The 16402-nt window shown below is 32.3% G+C and overlaps 2 protein-coding genes across 2 annotated transcripts; one reads left to right on the top strand and one right to left on the bottom strand.

The window, feature by feature from the left end:
- Nucleotides 1-3687: 3687 nt before the first annotated feature.
- LOC104218209 (pentatricopeptide repeat-containing protein At4g21065-like) lies at nt 3688-5431 on the bottom strand. Its single transcript, XM_009768648.2, has one exon. The coding sequence runs from the start codon at nt 5401-5403 to the stop codon at nt 3982-3984; it is 1422 nt and encodes a 473-aa protein (XP_009766950.1). The 5' UTR covers nt 5404-5431; the 3' UTR covers nt 3688-3981.
- A 1864-nt stretch (nt 5432-7295) lies between these two features.
- LOC104218208 (mediator of RNA polymerase II transcription subunit 10b-like) lies at nt 7296-7943 on the top strand. Its single transcript, XM_009768646.2, has one exon. The coding sequence runs from the start codon at nt 7302-7304 to the stop codon at nt 7851-7853; it is 552 nt and encodes a 183-aa protein (XP_009766948.1). The 5' UTR covers nt 7296-7301; the 3' UTR covers nt 7854-7943.
- The last annotated feature ends 8459 nt before the right edge of the window (nt 7944-16402 follow it).

Consider the following 16402-nt stretch of genomic DNA (forward strand, 5'->3'; position numbering starts at 1 on the left):
CTATAGCGTGGCTCGGTAGAGTAAAATAGATACATATATATAATGCATGCTCGACTCATGGAATCACATTCTAAACCTTTCGGAGTGACGTAAGGTCGGTATCCTCTGTACACGTTATTAGGACTAACTCTTCACTATGAACCTTATAAGATTTAGGAAGTACGAACAACATTGATAACATAAGAATAAGAGAAGTAACATTAACATCAATCGTTCCATAAGAGGGAAAACAATGTAAGTACTGCTAGCTTCTAAGAGTAGAGTATCTTTGGAAGCTCGTTCATTACATTATGTACAATCGGAGTCGTGCAAAAGAAGGAAAGGGATAGCCTCACATACCTTGTATATACTGCCCCAATCTCAAGCTATGCAATTGTCAAAACTCCTTAGTCTACAATAAGAGAAACGATACTATCGTTATCATTTAAGCGTCATAACTATTATGTATCGACCACAACCTATTTTACGATGAAACGGACAACACCTCCCCTATATATATGACCTCACACCATTCAAAACAATCACCAAACAGCCCAAACATCATCAATAATAAACATATTGAGCCTCCCGAAATAGTCCACACACAGCCTAATCACTCCATACATACGACGACCACCGTAGTCGTGTCAAACAACCTGGAAATGTTACGAATAACTATCAGCCCATAAACCTACATATATATGGTGTTTCTCCACACCCTTCCTCCTCCAAAACTCCACAAGATAGTAGTAAAATACGCAGCCCAACAACAACGCAAAACAGTCCACAAAACAATAACACTACTACCAAACCTTTCGATATATATCTCACAAGTTCTAGCTTCAATGGCTTAGCCGCAACTTGGATAATCTTAAATACATATAGAGTAAGAGGTTACTTACCTTTATACAGAAAGAACAACTCCAATTTGACCTTAAATTTCCAAGAAATATCCCTCCAATGCTGCCACAACAACAAAACAATGAAACTAGCGATCAATTAGTGTTTTTCGGCACTAGAATCACTTTAGAAGGCTTGAAATCACCTAGGATTAATATTAAGAACATTAGGGAGTATTTACAGAACATATACCCTTTAAAACAACCTCCCACACGAGTTGGAACGACACAAAAATGAGCAACAACAAGAAGAACAAGAGACTTACTAGCGCCACGGAATTCCCGACACTTGATTTGTGTTGTTTGCCCTTTTTTGGGTCTTGAATCTTGAGAGAACCTTGAGAGGATGTTCCTAGGGTTCTAAGTTCTGAAAATAGTGAAAAGAAATGACTAAAAACGGGTTGTGGTCATCCTATATAAGTCCAAATATCTTAAACCGACTTAGTGGGCCCCATAGAGAGGTGCTTGGCGCAGTCTCGCGAAAACGCGAATATCTCTCTACTCCGAGATCGTATCGATGAACGGTTTAATGCGTTGGAAACTAGACTCATAGATCTTTAATTTGGTGGGTAGATCACCCCGTAATTCCTTGTAAATTATGAGAAAAGATTAGAAACATTTGACCTAATGTTTAAGTAAAATTATGAACCTAAGTTGCGACAACTTTTGTCGACTTTTGTTTCATAACTCGTTTGACTTCAAGACTTATGATACGGATATTATATGATTAAAATACCTTAATAAATGACCTCTTGAGTGTATTAAGCACCGCTAGATTACCTGAAAATACGAGTTACAACATCCTTGATTCGTTTAACTTCTAATATTGGTTAATCACCCTTATACACTCTTGTATCACTTAAGACCAATAGGATTGACTTCTTATCATCTCAAAGATAATTCCTTCTTGGATTTATGTTAACTAATATATGGCATGAACTAACACATGTGGATATGGGTTGTAACACAAATATTCTTCAAGAAAAAGGAAAGAACTTTTTTTTAATATTGACTGATTTTGTGATGTTTCTTTCTCCAGCATGTATGTTTACTTTATTATATATGTAAGTAAACTTTTATTTGGTTCTGTAAACTCTTTTTTGTTATTTAGATAAACATATACGTGTACCCTATATATTACATTTATTTAAAAAAAATTGTTTATTCAAATCTAGCTACAGTGTTCAAAAAACTATACTTATAGGATTTTAAATGTGAAAGAGTTTTATAGTTATATGGAGTAATTTTTTTTTTATTGCTAGAGGCAAAGTAGTATTTAAATAATTAGAAAAAATTACAAAAGTTCCTAACATGATTGCGTATGATCATTAACCGAATTAAGTATGATAACATGATAAAAAAATAAATTTTATTTTTAATTTAAATTCAAATTTTAGAACTTTATCTATAAATTGAAACTTATCTTTTAATTCAAATTCTCTTTAAATTCTGTATATATATATTATATTATATTATATTATATTATATTATATTATATTATATTATATTATATTATATTATATTATATTATATTATATTATATTATATTATATTATATTATATTATATTATATTTGTATTTAACTAAAATAGTCAAATATAGAATAAAGTTACCATATACTATTGACATTTATTAGCTTGCCACTTGGCTTAACCATAATGTCAACTATATATGGTAACTTTCTTGCTTTAATATATATATATATATATATATATAGATATAGATATAGATAGTGGTTCGGATTTTTTTTTTGGCCGGTATATATAAATTATATATTAATTATAATACGTGAATTTATTTAATATATATTATATATTTGTTGGTTCTTTTAGTATAAACAATTGAGTGTGTGGCTATTTGAGTTAATTTAGAAGTTAGGAGTTTAAGTTTTGTACATTAATAAAATAAATTTTTTACACTAACAGGTTAAGTTAACTACAACGACAGGTAACCTTTCATAACAAGTACCCTATAATAGAAGCGGAGCCAAGATTTTAAGCTTATGGGTTCGAGAGTCAAATTTTTTTAAATTACTAGGTTCTAAATTAATACTTAATTTATACATATTCAATAAACTCTCTAAGATAGATACTTGGTTTTAATCAAAGTTACTAGATTCGGTCGAACTCATAGTCGGCACTCTGGCTCCGCCCCTGCTCCATAACAGATAACTTGAAATATAAAGTAACAACATATTATATCAAGTTAAATTGCAGTAACAGGATAACATTTTTCTTATGGTCAGTACATGTAACTTAAATCCTAAAAGTTCAAATTATTTATCTGGTATAACCACTTGTTCAGCCTGTATTTTAAATATTCGCCACAATTTGAAATTTTTTGCAAATATAGCCACTTTAAATAATCCTCGTAAAAGGCTCTAGTTCTGAGAGTGGTCATCCAATAGAAGTTCGTCGTCTCAAGAAAAACTCCTAACATGCACTCAAAGCATGTTTTACTATTGTAGTACTAACAATTTTGGAGACGCTTTGGTCACAATTGAAGACATGTTTTATCTCCGGTTCTGGCGAGTTGAAGTGATTATTATATCGAGTTGTAACCAGTGGCGGAGCCAGAGTTTTCATTAAGGAGAGTCAAAATATAAAAAAATAAACTCATCAAGAAATATATATATATATATATATATATATATATATATATATTAAAAATTACTAAGCTATACAGTGTAATTTTCCGGCGATGGGTGTTTGTTGACACCCCTTTGGTGCATGTAGCTCCGCCACTGGTTATAACAATCAAAAGATATCTCATTTTGAGCATTTTGAAAATTAATTTTATTATCCTGGTTCTAACACTTTTCTTGCTTTTTAACTGCGGTGTCCGAGTCAGCTCGCATACAACTCAACTAATTTCACGGAATACTTGCTATCTCCCAACAATATAGATATCGGGTAACTCTATCCACCAACGCTTGTACCAGGTAACTCTTGTTTTCTAAACAATATTGAAGTATTGTGAGGTAATGAACTCAAAACAGAAGAGGAAGCAGTATGGAGAACAACTAGTCTGAAAGCTTACTAGTCTAAAATCTTTGAGCAATCAGCAATATGTAACTATCATATGCAAATGATATCACACATTGTCACCTTAACAATTCCAGTAGATCCTTTTGATCCTCAAGTTCTACTGAACTACTACCCAAGTCCTTTGATAGTCCCCTCTCTTTCATCATAGCTCGAATTTTCTCCGCGTCATTCCACCTTCCCATTTCACCATATAAATTAGCCAAGACAACGTAATAGGCCGAATTCTTAGGTGCCAATCCGACAAGTTTCCAAGCTGCAAACTCACTCATTTCTTGATTGCCATGAAGTCTGCAGCCAGCAAGCAGTGCACCCCAAACGCTCTTCGTAGGTTCCATTGGCATCTCTTTGATCATCCTAAATGCGTCTTCTAAATGCCCATAGCGTGCTAATAGATCAACCATACATGCATAGTGTTTCACACCAGGTGGAAATCCATACTTCCCATTCATCAGCCAAGAAAAGATTTCTCTACCCTGTTCAACCATTCCGGAATATGCACAAGCACAAAGCACAGCAACTAATGTCACTTCATCAGGGCTGACATTTTCGCGCTCCATGATAAAGAACAATGGTACCGCCTCCTCCCCACTTTTAGCCAATGCCAACCCTCTGATCACAGCATTCCAAGTATACACATTCTTCTGTTTCATTTCTTGAAATACCCAAAAACCATATTCAATTTTCCCACATTTCCCATACATATCTATCAAAGAAGTACCTAATATCACATCCAATTCCCACCCACTCCTCCTTATATAGTCATGTATCCACATACCCATATCCAAAGCACCAAAATTAGCACAAGTAGACAATGCATTCACCATCGTCACCCGATTCGGTGCCACACCCGCATTTCTCATTTGCTCAAACACAACAAGCGCATCATCATACTTCCCACAATCTTTATAACCCATAATCATAACTGTCCAAGAAACAACATCTCTGTGAGGCATTTCGTCGAACTGTTGTTTACACAAATCAATCTTGCCACATGAAGCATACAAATTCAATAACGAGTTTTGAACATAAATATCACAAGCATGACCCCATTTTACGATGTGAGTATGTACAGATTGGCCTAGTTTCAGCTCCTTAAGATCAGACAAAGACTTAAGAACAAAAGGGAAAGTATAATTATTCGGAAAAATGGCTTCTGTATGCATGTGGGCATACATAGAAATGGAGTTTCGTTTCAGTGTAACTTCTGTTTGTGAAAATGCTTGAATGAGAGTGTTGCAAATGAAGATGTGTGGTTTCTTGATAAGTTTGGTGTAAAGGGTGAAAGCAGAGTTTAAGAGACCTAAAGATTGGCAAGCTGAGATGAAGTTATGGGCAATGGTAGTGTTGAAATGGAGATTGTGGAGAATGAGTTGAGTTTGAATTTGGGAAATATGAGCAGGTGAAATACAGGTTTTGTTCAAGAGATGAAGGATTTTTGTTGCTAAATTGTTAAGCTGTTGATATGATTTTGATGTCATTGGAAAGTTTGAGCCTTTACCATTTCTTTCTTTGAAGCATGAAATATGTATTGATTTTTGATCGGCTGCGACATTGGAAATTCAAACTTTTAAAGCCCTTTATTTTATTTATTTTATTTTGTGTTCGTATATCGAGTTTGAGATTAGTGGTGGAGCCAAAAATTTTACTAAAGAATATTAAAATATAAAAAAGTAAGCACCACAAAAAAAATAAGGGGAGCCAACATATAGTATATATATATATAAGAAAAACAAAGTTACACAATGTAATTTTTTAGAGTGTCAGTTGACACCCCTTACACAATTGTTTGAGATTCAACTAATTCGAATTGACACTTTCGGAAAGTCTCACTTTGAGGATAAAGTATTCCTTATCAAAATTGACTCTGTTCCGAGGCTCGAACTCGATACATTTTAGTATGATGGAGTACCTTTATTCTACAACAATCTTTGATGGTAACTTTTGAGCCATGTCTCTTCATCTTCTGGTATTAGTGTTTGTTTGGATTGGCGTATTTTAAGTGATTTCAAAGCAAAATAGTTTTTAAGTCATTTTGTAATATTTGAATAAAATAAAAAGTGCTTGTAAGTACTTATTTTTAAGTTAAAATGACAAAAAATAAATCAAAAGCTAGAATTCCTAATTTATAGCTTATGCTTAAAAGTCACTTAAAATAAGTCCATCCAAACGAGAATGAAACTTGGTCAAATGGAGCGAAATGAATTTTGAGCATTTATATAACTAGCAATAGTTGTTTTTTTCTTTTTTGTTGTTGTTATGTTCGGTTTGATATTTCGATTTAATCCAATACAGCACACCCTTACTTAGGGGTGGCAAACGGGTAAGTTGGATCAGATATGAGCAAGTCGAACATGGGTAACACAAAAATAGATAAATTTTTTGACCCGATCCATATTTAATACGGATAAAAAAGGGGTTAACCGGCAGATAATATGGATATCCATATTATCCATGACTTATATGAATATGATTACTTTTGGAAAAATTCTTAGTCCCCTAAACTTGAGGTATCCAATTTGAGACTATACAAATGTAAAAGTTAAACCCATCAGTTATTCATTGGTATCCATTTTCTAAGTGGATAATATGATTCTTATTCATATTTGATCTGTTTTTTAAAAGTTCATTATTTCACCCATTTTTAATGAATAATATGAGTGGATAATTATTTTCTTTGAACCATTTTACCGCCACTACCTTTAGGGGTCGTTTGGTATGAGGTATAAGGAGGTATACAAGTGGTATAAAAATTTGTACTATGTTTGGTTAGCAAACCAGGTATAAGTTATCTCGGTATTAATTTTAATACCGGAATAACTTATACTTACAGATGGTGGAGTAATTAACACCAGTATAACTTATACCTTCTTCTTAGAAATTATGCAATTGTCATTCTTAATAAAACATACCAAACATTAAATAAATAACAATTCCAACATAACTAATCCCAGCATAACTTGTACCGGCATAAGCCGTATTCCAACCAAACGACCCATTACTCTATTACTTTCACGTGCATGATTCCTAATAGCATGTTTAATTTGAAACTAATATTTTATCTATAAAATGTTTTACCCCAACAAAGTATGACTTACCGTAAAGTAATTATAACTGAAAGAAATTTAGGTAGCTATTCCAAGCCGTAGGAAAATCAGGTAACTAAGATTATTATTAATATAATATTGAATTGTTTAAGATTTGGTACTTATTACTAGTTTATTTAATTTATATTTGTATAGGTTTGGTAATCAAACTCTAAATAGGTTTCCTATTCCTATTAGAAGTGGGTTTAATACTAATACAAATATGGGTAAATAATGAGATTATGAAGGAATGAAATCAAAACAAGTTCATAATTCACAATCCAAACCTAAGCATGAACTCATCGAAGAACAGCTCCTCCGCCGGTAGCATCGGCGGCAACGGAATAATAAACCCTATATACTACGATGCATCACAGGCCAACGCCGCCGCTACCACCGCCGTTTCACTGGCCGAGGATTTGAAACAAAATCTCAATCAAAGCATAAATTCAATCGAGAAAACCCTAGGAATTCTCCACAAGCTTTATCTCACCGTTTCCTCTCAACTTCTCCTTATTCAACGCCTGAATAATCTTGTGCTGGAGCTTGATAATATGGCGACATTCGGAGAAAAATGCAATATTCAAGTGCCTATAGAGGTCCTGAACTTGATTGATAATGGGAAAAATCCAGATGAATTTACGAGAGATGTGTTAAACAATTGCATTGTCAAAAACCAAATTACTAAGGGGAAAACAGATGCATTTAAGGGTTTGCGTCGGCATCTACTGGAAGAGCTTGAACAGACTTTTCCTGAGGAAGCGGAAGCTTATGGGGAGATTCGGGCAGCATCTGCAGCAGGAGCGGACGTAGCGTTTGGATTGCGGGTTCAATTGAATCCATAATTTTCGATATACTATGAATTTCTATGTTAAAAATTACCAAAATCAAGTATTAGGCAGGTTTTTGGACAAAAACTGTGAAATTTCGGGAAAAAGTGGGGAAAAAATTTAAAGTTGAAAATGGTATTTTAAAATTAAAGTTGTATATGTTTGGACATGAATACAATTTGGAGCTATTTTTGAAATCTTATGAGTGCTTTAAATTGAAAATTTTGAAAAATATCTTTTTGGAGTTTTTCAAATTTCGAAAAAAGTTTTAAAATTGAATTTCAAGTGAAATTTGAAATTTTCATGGCCTTTACTGATTTTGAAAAAAAGAATTTTTTTATGGCCAAACGAACCCTAGATTTAAACCCGTAATTTTAATAATATAATGAAATTAATACTACAAAATCTGAAAAGGTGAACCTATTACATTAAAATTCTGAATCCACCTCTATTTTGCAGCGGAAGCAAAACGCTTTGGCCCAAGCACAAAGTATATTACCACCAAAATGTGAAAACAAGATAAAATTGTCACAACAAAAATATGAACAGAGTTAGAGAATGCATTTAATCTATTTACGGTATGTCATCCGATGTTCGATACTCCCTCCGGTCTACAATAAGTAATCTTTTGACATAGAGATGTCAATGGATATTTAAAAACCAACCAAACGATACCGTATCAAACTGATTTTTAGGTTTTTTTTAATTAAAATCGTAGGTTTTTATATAAATTTATAACCGTACCGATAATTAGGGTAGCTTTTTTATATTATGAAAATAAATCGAAAATGTGCTGAATAAATCTAGATAAGAAAATATACTTATATATTACGTTTAAAAATAATAAAGCATTGATTTTTTTTTTTGGACATTGAAATTATGAAAACAGTTACAAGACAACAAGTAATTAAAGTCAAAATCCAAATTCCCAACCTATTAAACTAAACTATTTCCAGCATATTCACTAGTAAGACACAAGGTATTTTAGTGATTATGAGTAGAAAACTACAATGTATTGAATATGTTTTCTTTAGTATGATTTAACTTTATATTTTCGAATATTTAATCTTCTATAAACTTTATTCTTGAGTCTCAACTTACTTAATATCTTTTAACTCGTATGATTTATATTTTTTTTGGCTTTAGATCTATACTCTAGTCATCTTTCATGTTTTCTTAATTCATCACCCTTTAAATAGTAAAATGTCTAGAGAGTTTTGCTAAGTCCTATAAAAGTACGTATGTTATTACATTCTGTTTCTACTAGTGACTTTTAAATGAGATTTAAAAAATAACAAAAATTAATCGAACCGAGAGAGTAACCGATATGATTGGTACGGTTTCTCAAAGTCTAAGTTTGATTATACATAATAGCATAACCGAAAAATTTGTATGGTACAAATTTTATAAAATAACTGACCGAACCGAATCATTGACACCCCTATTTTGACCTTTGGCACACCTCTCAAGAAAATACTAACTCTTAGAAATTAAATAAGTATTTTGACTAAATTACCCTTAATTGAACTTTGTATATTGGTAACTTGACACATTGGGATACATAAATAAGGGCAAATTTAAAAAACAGAGGTTAATTCATTCTTGATTATATAAAAAGGACATTTATTTTGAACCAAAATACAAAGACCAAAAGATCACTTATTATGGACCGAAGGGAGTATCTGTTAGTTTGGCTAATCAATTTAATCAAATCTTCAAAAATAACTTTCCCAAACTTCTCGACCTTTAAAAAAGAAATAAGTGCTGATGTTAGTGTTAAATAGCAATGTTTTAAAAGGCGGGGGCGCGAGGCGAGGCGTTTTACCTCTAACGAGGCGAGGCGTAAGTCCTGAGACATGGGGCGTAAGTCCCACGGATCTTTAATTTTACTAATTTCAAAAATTTTAAGAAAGTATAAAATAAAAAATAATTATAAAAATTACATTAAAATCACAAAATTATAACAAATAATCTATTTAAAATATTTATAAATTATAATTCAACTATGAATAATGCGAAAAGTATGACATATATCATAATATGCAAATTAGCTGCAACGTCGTTACAACTCAAACATCAAAAGTAATGTATTCGATACGAAATCTTATATGTATCTCTTAAGGACGATATTATAATTTTATATTTTTCTTAAAATACTCCTTTTATTTAATATGCTTTCTATTTGAAAGAGAATTTATATAAAAACATAATTCACAATTTAAATATGATTCTCTAGCATCAATTATTTTTAAGTTTCAACAAGTTAATAAAGTGACACATAATTCACCATATGTTACCATGATAACTAATTATTTGTAAATAGTTACTAGCTAATACTGAGCTATTAAATTAATAAGTATTGTATCTCGTAAACATGATAAAAATAATTATAAAAAAATTATGGATCATATTATATAGTAAAGACGTAACAAAAGTTAATAAGTAAATACTTTTTAAAATGAAAGATTTATTTAAAATTAACTATCATAGCAGTCTTAGTGGATAGTGTGTAATAATTTTTATTTTAATTATGACATAAAATACTCTCAACTTAATGATTTATGATTAAGAAAAAAGTAATTTTGAATAGTCAACGATTTATTAAGAAAATTTGAGGATTTATAAGGTTAATTATATACAATTGCATAAAGTTCTATTAGGCGAGCCCAGTACGTTGGGCGTTGGGCGTGTCCGGAGCGTAAGCCCCGATGGCCGAGGCGTAAGTCTCGCGGAACTAAGCCCCACACATAAGCCCAGGGGCGTTTACGAGTGCTCCGCCCCGGGGCGAGTCCCGGACGAGTCCCAATTATGCCTTTTAAAATAGAGTTAAATAGTACTGTAATTTCAAGTTTCATGCATATTGATTAATTTGGTTCTTTTTTTTAAAATAAAAAAAATGTTACGTGCTATTTGTTTTCCTTTTCTTCCTAAAGAATTAATGGTCGCATATAAGATTTTATTAGTCCTGTCATAAATATCAATGAGAAAAAAAATCTCATATTTTGCTGAGAAGAAACTACCTATACTCCAATAGTTGTGTGTTAATGTGCCTTGATTACACATAGGACCTACTAAATACCTAACTAGACTAGAGCAATTTTATTTCCATTTTGATGAATTTCAGAATAAAAAGATCTTCAAGTAAAATAAAGATACAAAATTCCAGTGATCAATTATGTTCTTTTTTGTCCGACTAATTCGAATTCGCGTCAAACAAGTGTTCAAATAACACCGTAAATCGAACCATACTGATAAATTGAGTCAGACGGAAAAAGAAAAATCGATTTAGGTTTGATTTAGTTTGATTTGATGATGAATTCAAAAAAATTACAGTAATTAGTTTGGTTTGGTATATGTGATTAAAAAACTTAATTTCCAACTAAATACTCCCTAGGTTATTAAAGGAATTACAAACTAAAATTTGGTCTTATTTGCTATAATAAAGATGCTAAGATCAAGAGACTATACATATGGAAGCACATCCAACTTATATGTTTTATATTTTATCATATTATTTCCAACTTAAGGGTACTAAATTTAACCTAGATTCACATATCAATTTATATCTAGATTATTGGAGGTTTGACGAAACTCAAAAGTCAAACCAAAATCAACCACTTTTTTTTTTCTTTTTAACCCCTCCCAAATTAGGAGGATCTATAGTGTTTTCACACTTCCCCTCCATGGTGACTCGAACCCAAGACCTAACGGTCGTAGGTGGAGGTGTTTTTACCAACTGAGCAAGCCTCACTTGTCAAAATCAACCACTTTGGTTTAAGGTTTGGGTTGTTAAGTAAGTTAATATCACGCGGAAATGGTAGAATTTTCTAACTTCACGTTAGGTTTTGATGAAAGAAGCAACGATATCACCATATAGAAACCCTAAACTCAAAACCATGAATCGTGAATTCATTAATTGCTTTCACTCTTGATCACACAAATATATGTTACATCAAACAAAATTATAATTCACTGTTACATCAAAATAATAAATATTGTTGTCTTCTATGTAGCATGGGTCATGTTTCGCAAACCATAAATATAATATGGTCGCTCATCTAATATAAAATTATTAAGTGAAATCTCACCTTTCTTTTGCTCCTACCATAGTCAAAAGGATGTGACAGGTTTGATATTGCAAGAAAATGGTGTTAAAGCAACCAACAACGCAATCCTCCTTATTTATAGTAACTTTAAAGGTTGGACAGCTTATTTATACGGAGAAGGGTCATATATACCCTTGTATTATGAAAAAATATTTAAGTATACTCCTCGTTATACTTTCGGTCTATATATACCCCTACCGTAATACTAGTGGTTCAAATATACCCTTCTTCCATTAAGTTTGTCCAAGGTGGACATCCAATCATACGTGGCACTAAGATTTGATGAGGTGGGTGTTATGTGGCATGTCACCTCAACGCACCTAACCCATTTTACCACTCCCTTCTATTTTTTTTCCATCACTAAACTTTCCTTCCCCCTCGAATAAAATTTTAGTAGTGGAAATACAAATATAGAGGAGAGATAAAATGGGTTAAGGGTGCTGAGGAGGCATGTCACGTAGCATCCACCTCATCAAATATTAGTATCACGTAGGATTGGATGTCCACCTTGCACAAACTTAACGAAAGAGGTGTATATTTGAACTAATAGTATTACGCTAGGGGTATATTTGGATCGAAAATATAATAAGGGGTATATTTAAATCTTATTTCATTTTACAAGGATATATTTGGCTCATATCTCCGTTATTTATATAACACCACTTACAAAAAGTTATGCGTACATCACTAATTATTACTATATTACATAAGTGGCTTTGATTGAAAAAACTTTTTGGTACATATTATGCAGAGTGTACCTAATTCATCTCCAAAGTTGAAGGTGATAATATCTTCAACAGCAGTATATATATCAAAATAAGGAGGAAAGGGATGTCTTTAACAGTATCCTTTACTTCCTCTTTTTGTTGGGGGATCATTGAACAGTTGGAGAATTTGGACCAAGCAAATTCAAAATATTTGTACAATTTAATACAATTTGGACCAAGCAAATCATTTGTACAACTAGCTACCGACACTCAAAATATATCTTACTGTGCCTAAGTAAAATAATGGAGAAAATATGTCATGTCAATTCAACACGGGCGTAGACACCGTGCTTGAAGCGATGTTACGTGATTCCGTTTTATGGAAATTTTTTCGTAATCCATATGTATAAATAATATATAAAACTAAAATATTGCATACGAATATAAAAAATGATACAACTTGCCATTACAGTAATTTATTTAGTTGTTCATTTCTTCAAATATTGACACTGCTTATGAAAATTCCTGCATACGCCACCGCACATCGGCATGTGATTCAAGTTATTGTAAGTCTCTTATGCATTATAGTACATAAATTTTGAGCCTAACAAATAGGATAATTACATTTTCCTCATGATATCCTGTTTGAAAAACATAAGATTGCTTCCAGGTTAAGAGGTTATCCCAGGATTATGATTATGGAATTATTAATTAGAGTAATCATTGACGGGTACGAAGTTTAAGAAAAAAAGCATGTGTTCTATAACAAATAATAAGCATTTGTGTGACTGTAAATTATTACATTAATATCAAAAATTAAAAATAATAAAATAAAATTATTTTTTAATAAAAATATATGACAATCTTATTGAAACAAACGAAAAAGAAAAGTATGAAATACAAATTGAGACAAGGTTACCATGCTTAGGAGCTTAACTAAATAGAACTTTGATCTCTCTCTGCACCATAATAGAATCTTTTATGTACCCCTATTTCCAATTCCAACACCATTTACCTAATCTCGCTTTAGAGTTCATAATCATATTCACGACAACAACAACATACTCAATATGATTCCACAAGTAAAGTTTAGAGAACAGGGACGAAGCTACATTATTTGAATGGCCGAATGGTGGTCAATTCACCACCTTTCATCAAAAAATTACACTATGTATATAGATAAAATATTAGAGTTTTAAGGTGTATAACATATACTAAACATCCGTTGTCGGAGATTTTTTTCCACTTCTTTCAAGTTGAACACTAGTAAAAATTTCTTATTTAGCCACTATTAGGGAGGATAGTGTGTACGCAAACCTTAGCCAACCTTATAAAAATAGAGAGACTATTTTCATAGACTTTTCGGCTCAAGAATTGCAGGTAAAAGGAAAAATCCATGTAAAACACTGAAAACTTACATACATTTATATTGCAAGAGTTGATTCAAAACAAGTGACATAGGGTACAATATACATACATAGTTCATGTCCAAATAATAAGTAAAATACAAGCTAAAACAAGACAACCACAACATAAGGATCAAGCAAGAGTGTCATAGCGATCACTTGGTGCTTCAGTCTCGGCAAAGATGATTATATAGAGAGCATAAATAATTCCAGGAACATAGCCTAATATGGTCAACACCAAGCAAATCAACAACTCCAACTGCAAAAATTTCAACAACAAAAAATAACACCCATATCAATAATTCCCTTAAAATAATCACCCAAAGCAAGTAAACTAACAAAATTAAAAATAAAAAAAAAGATCCTTTTTTATTCGCCTTTCCCCTTTAATTTATGTGAATTTATTAGACTCGATACGGAATTTAAAAAAAAATGCTTTTGAAACGTAAAGTATAAATCTTTTAAAACTTATGATGTAAAACATGACAAACCATTTGTGCTCCCGAGAAAGCTTCTCATTAAGAGTAATACACCATCTGATCGATATTAGTTGGCATATTTCTCTTTTAGGGACGTAATACACCATCTGATCGATATTAGTTGGCATATTTCTCTTTTACACGTCCCTAAAGAAACGATTAATAGAAGAGAATTGTTACTACAATACCCTTACTTATTTCTTTAATCATTCAACATATTAATCTCTCATCAAAATGTTCTCTTTATTTATGAATTTCTACTCTTCCACTTAGATTTTTTTATGCTAGCTTTTAATTTCATTGACACTTAATACTAAGGATACAATGGAAAAAAATGATAAATTATACATTAATGTTTTAAATTGACAATTATTTTGGACCAGATATATTTAGTAAGGAGTACAACTATTATGGATAGGAGGGAGTATTAAAATCCTAAACTAGGAGTTTCTTTATTAGGAAACGATTTATTCTTTTTAAAATTAACTAAAAAAATAGATTCACATAAATTGAAACAAAGAAAAAAGAGGAAGCGGGGGAGGGGGGATCTTACAGTGCAGCAACCACGGCGGAGGCAAACACCAAGAGGAGGAAGCAAGATTGCTAGTAAAACTTCACAGACAATTGCACATCTTGAGACCATTTTTTTGGGGGTAGGGGGGTGGGGGTGGGTGGGTAGGGGGGTTTAAGAAACGATGAGTTGATGGAATGCAAGGCAAGGATAGTCTGATATTTATATGCAAAATAGTGTGGCAAAAAAATGCAAAATATCTAGTGGCGTAGGATATTTCTTAAATCATAGTACTATTTTTTTTTTAGTCTCTATTTCATGAGCTTCCACGTGGAGCCCTGTCAATTATTATAAAACTTAGTATATTAGAAGATAATAAATGTTTAACAAAATAAATAATTTAGCACATTTTCCTATATAGTGTACAAACGCTACAGCTCTTTGGATGATATGTCTTCTTTTCTTTTCTTGTTTAAGGTTAAAGCAATGTAATAGGGATAGAAAATAGAAAATGAAAATTTTGTAAAATTTCTTTTGGAAAGATACTAAATCTTAATGAACAAATAAAAAAGAAAAAAAGAAAAAGGAAAGAAATGCAACAAAAATGTACTTTGTAGATATTAAAAATTTCAAGGAGAAAATGGCCTGAGCTCTTAAGGCGCATGTTAAGTAGGAAGCTAACGTACACACAAAGACGATGGCCCGACGGAAATCACAGCAAATTGCACCGCCTACAATACCGGAGACGGACGATGGAGGTAGAATGGTAATACCGGAATCAGGAGTGCCATAAATGATAGGTCAGATGCAGCTGGTTCACTGGATGACTGGGATGGGAAGTGCACCAACAATCATGCAAGCTTCGAAATGTATCGAAGAAGAGAATCCCAAACCAGCAGAGGTAGATGCCAATACTGCATCGAGGAAGCTGAATTTTTCAGTGCAATGAGCAAACCCTAGTCAATCAGAGCCAACTCTAGCTAATGTGGTAAAAGGAAATCGAGTTCAGCAACATGGGATGAAATTGGAGTACTATCTACCAACAATGAAGGAAGGAGTGAAGATTGTTCGATTGAATCAGGCTAAAGTAGCAGAGCAAACCTAGAAATGGAAGAAAACTTTAATTGGCTATGTACTGGGCGGAATTCCCTCTTTCAAAGAAATGTTAAAATTTGTATATGGGGTGTGGAATTTTATCACTGCACCTCAAGTATTCCTACATGATGATGGGTATTTCATATTCAGATTTAGATCTGAAGATGATAAGAACATACTTATACAACAGGGCACATATACATACCATAATAGACCCATGATTCTGAAGCATTAGGAGCCAAATTTTCAGATGAGTAAAG

This window comes from Nicotiana sylvestris, chromosome 11 (genome assembly GCF_000393655.2).
Source record: "Nicotiana sylvestris chromosome 11, ASM39365v2, whole genome shotgun sequence".
Lineage (NCBI taxonomy): Eukaryota > Viridiplantae > Streptophyta > Magnoliopsida > Solanales > Solanaceae > Nicotiana > Nicotiana sylvestris.